The following is a 1289-nucleotide window of genomic DNA, read 5'->3' as shown; positions in this document are numbered from 1 at the left end:
ATATTAAACGCAGCCATGTACATATGTGAACATATATATATACGTGTACATATACATATACATACACGATCAAAGGCACCAAATGATACAATCTTACCTGAAGGCGTTGACCGCCTAGTGATCTCTTGTACCCCACTGACAGAGATTGTGGGGGTGGTTGAGGATTGCCCTTGGTTCTGTTCCTTGTAGTTTGCGGGCGGTGATACAAACAGACAGTGCAGCGTTTTGGCAATGGCTCCGATAACCGGCACATTCCGCACGCCATACTATCAATGGAATTCGGGAACATTGTAGAATCGAGCTTAGAATATACTATCAATGGAATTCGCGAATTAGTGTAGAATCAGGGTTAAAACATACTATCAATAAAATTCGAGAACATTGTAGAATCGGGATTAGAACATGATATCAATGGAATTGTAAAAATTGTAGAATCGAGAATAGCGCATACCATCAATGGAATTTGGGAACATTGTAATATCTAAATTAAAATATACTATCAATGGAATTCAGGGACATTGTAGAATCACAATTTGAATGTACTATCAATGGAATTCAGGGACATTGTGGAATCGGGCACATAAATTTTTGAACCTCTAGATGCGCAAGCGGATGACCCGAAATTACACTAATAAACCATCGAAGTCCAAAAGCACTGAACGAACGAAAGTAGAATTGGCACTTCCAATGCATCGTAAAGCCTGTGTCAAAGCTCACCTTGGCCACGAAACTGGGCTGATACAGCTTCATGAGCACCAGCACATCAATGTACGACAGATGATTGGCCACAATCAGGGGCACGCGGTCTGTGGGAAGTTCAGAACAAGAGTAATCGATGAGAGATGCAGTAGTCCGTTGCTCACCTATGTGACGGTTTAGGTGTCGCATTGCGAAGCACTTGACAGCCAGAATGCTTGGCTAAAGATCCGGCTGTTCACAACAGCCCGATCAGCCTTATTGCTTTTATGGGTGTGTTTCAGTGTTCAACGCAAGGTGGGGAGTTTAAGTCGCACATGCTTCACCGATATGCCTCGTCCTCGTACGTGCTCGTGCAGCGTGTATTGCCTAATTCGCCTTGAAATTCAGGCTATATGTGATGCTTTTATTGCTTTGGATATGAATGATTGCCAGCTCCGGCTGGGAGTGTGCGGCATGAATGTCCAAATAAATTCATATTCATACACACAACAATATATATACATATATATATATTTAAATATAAATATAAATATAGGTATAGATATTGATATAGATATAGATATAGATATAGATAGATATGAATATATATA

The 1289-nt window shown here is 40.4% G+C and overlaps 1 protein-coding gene across 1 annotated transcript; it reads right to left on the bottom strand.

Annotated features, from left to right (window-relative positions):
• Positions 1-717: 717 nt before the first annotated feature.
• Positions 718-888, bottom strand: SARC_16467 (hypothetical protein; the record flags this gene model as incomplete). Its single annotated transcript, XM_014289429.1, has 1 exon — positions 718-888. A coding segment is annotated over one exon (171 nt), but the record flags the coding sequence as incomplete, so codon positions are not given.
• Positions 889-1289: the final 401 nt, after the last annotated feature.

Source organism: Sphaeroforma arctica (assembly GCF_001186125.1).
Source record: "Sphaeroforma arctica JP610 unplaced genomic scaffold supercont1.8140, whole genome shotgun sequence".
Classification (NCBI taxonomy): Eukaryota; class Ichthyosporea; order Ichthyophonida; genus Sphaeroforma; species Sphaeroforma arctica.
Note: the sequence above shows the minus strand (reverse complement) of the source record. Positions and strands in the feature narration are given on the sequence as shown.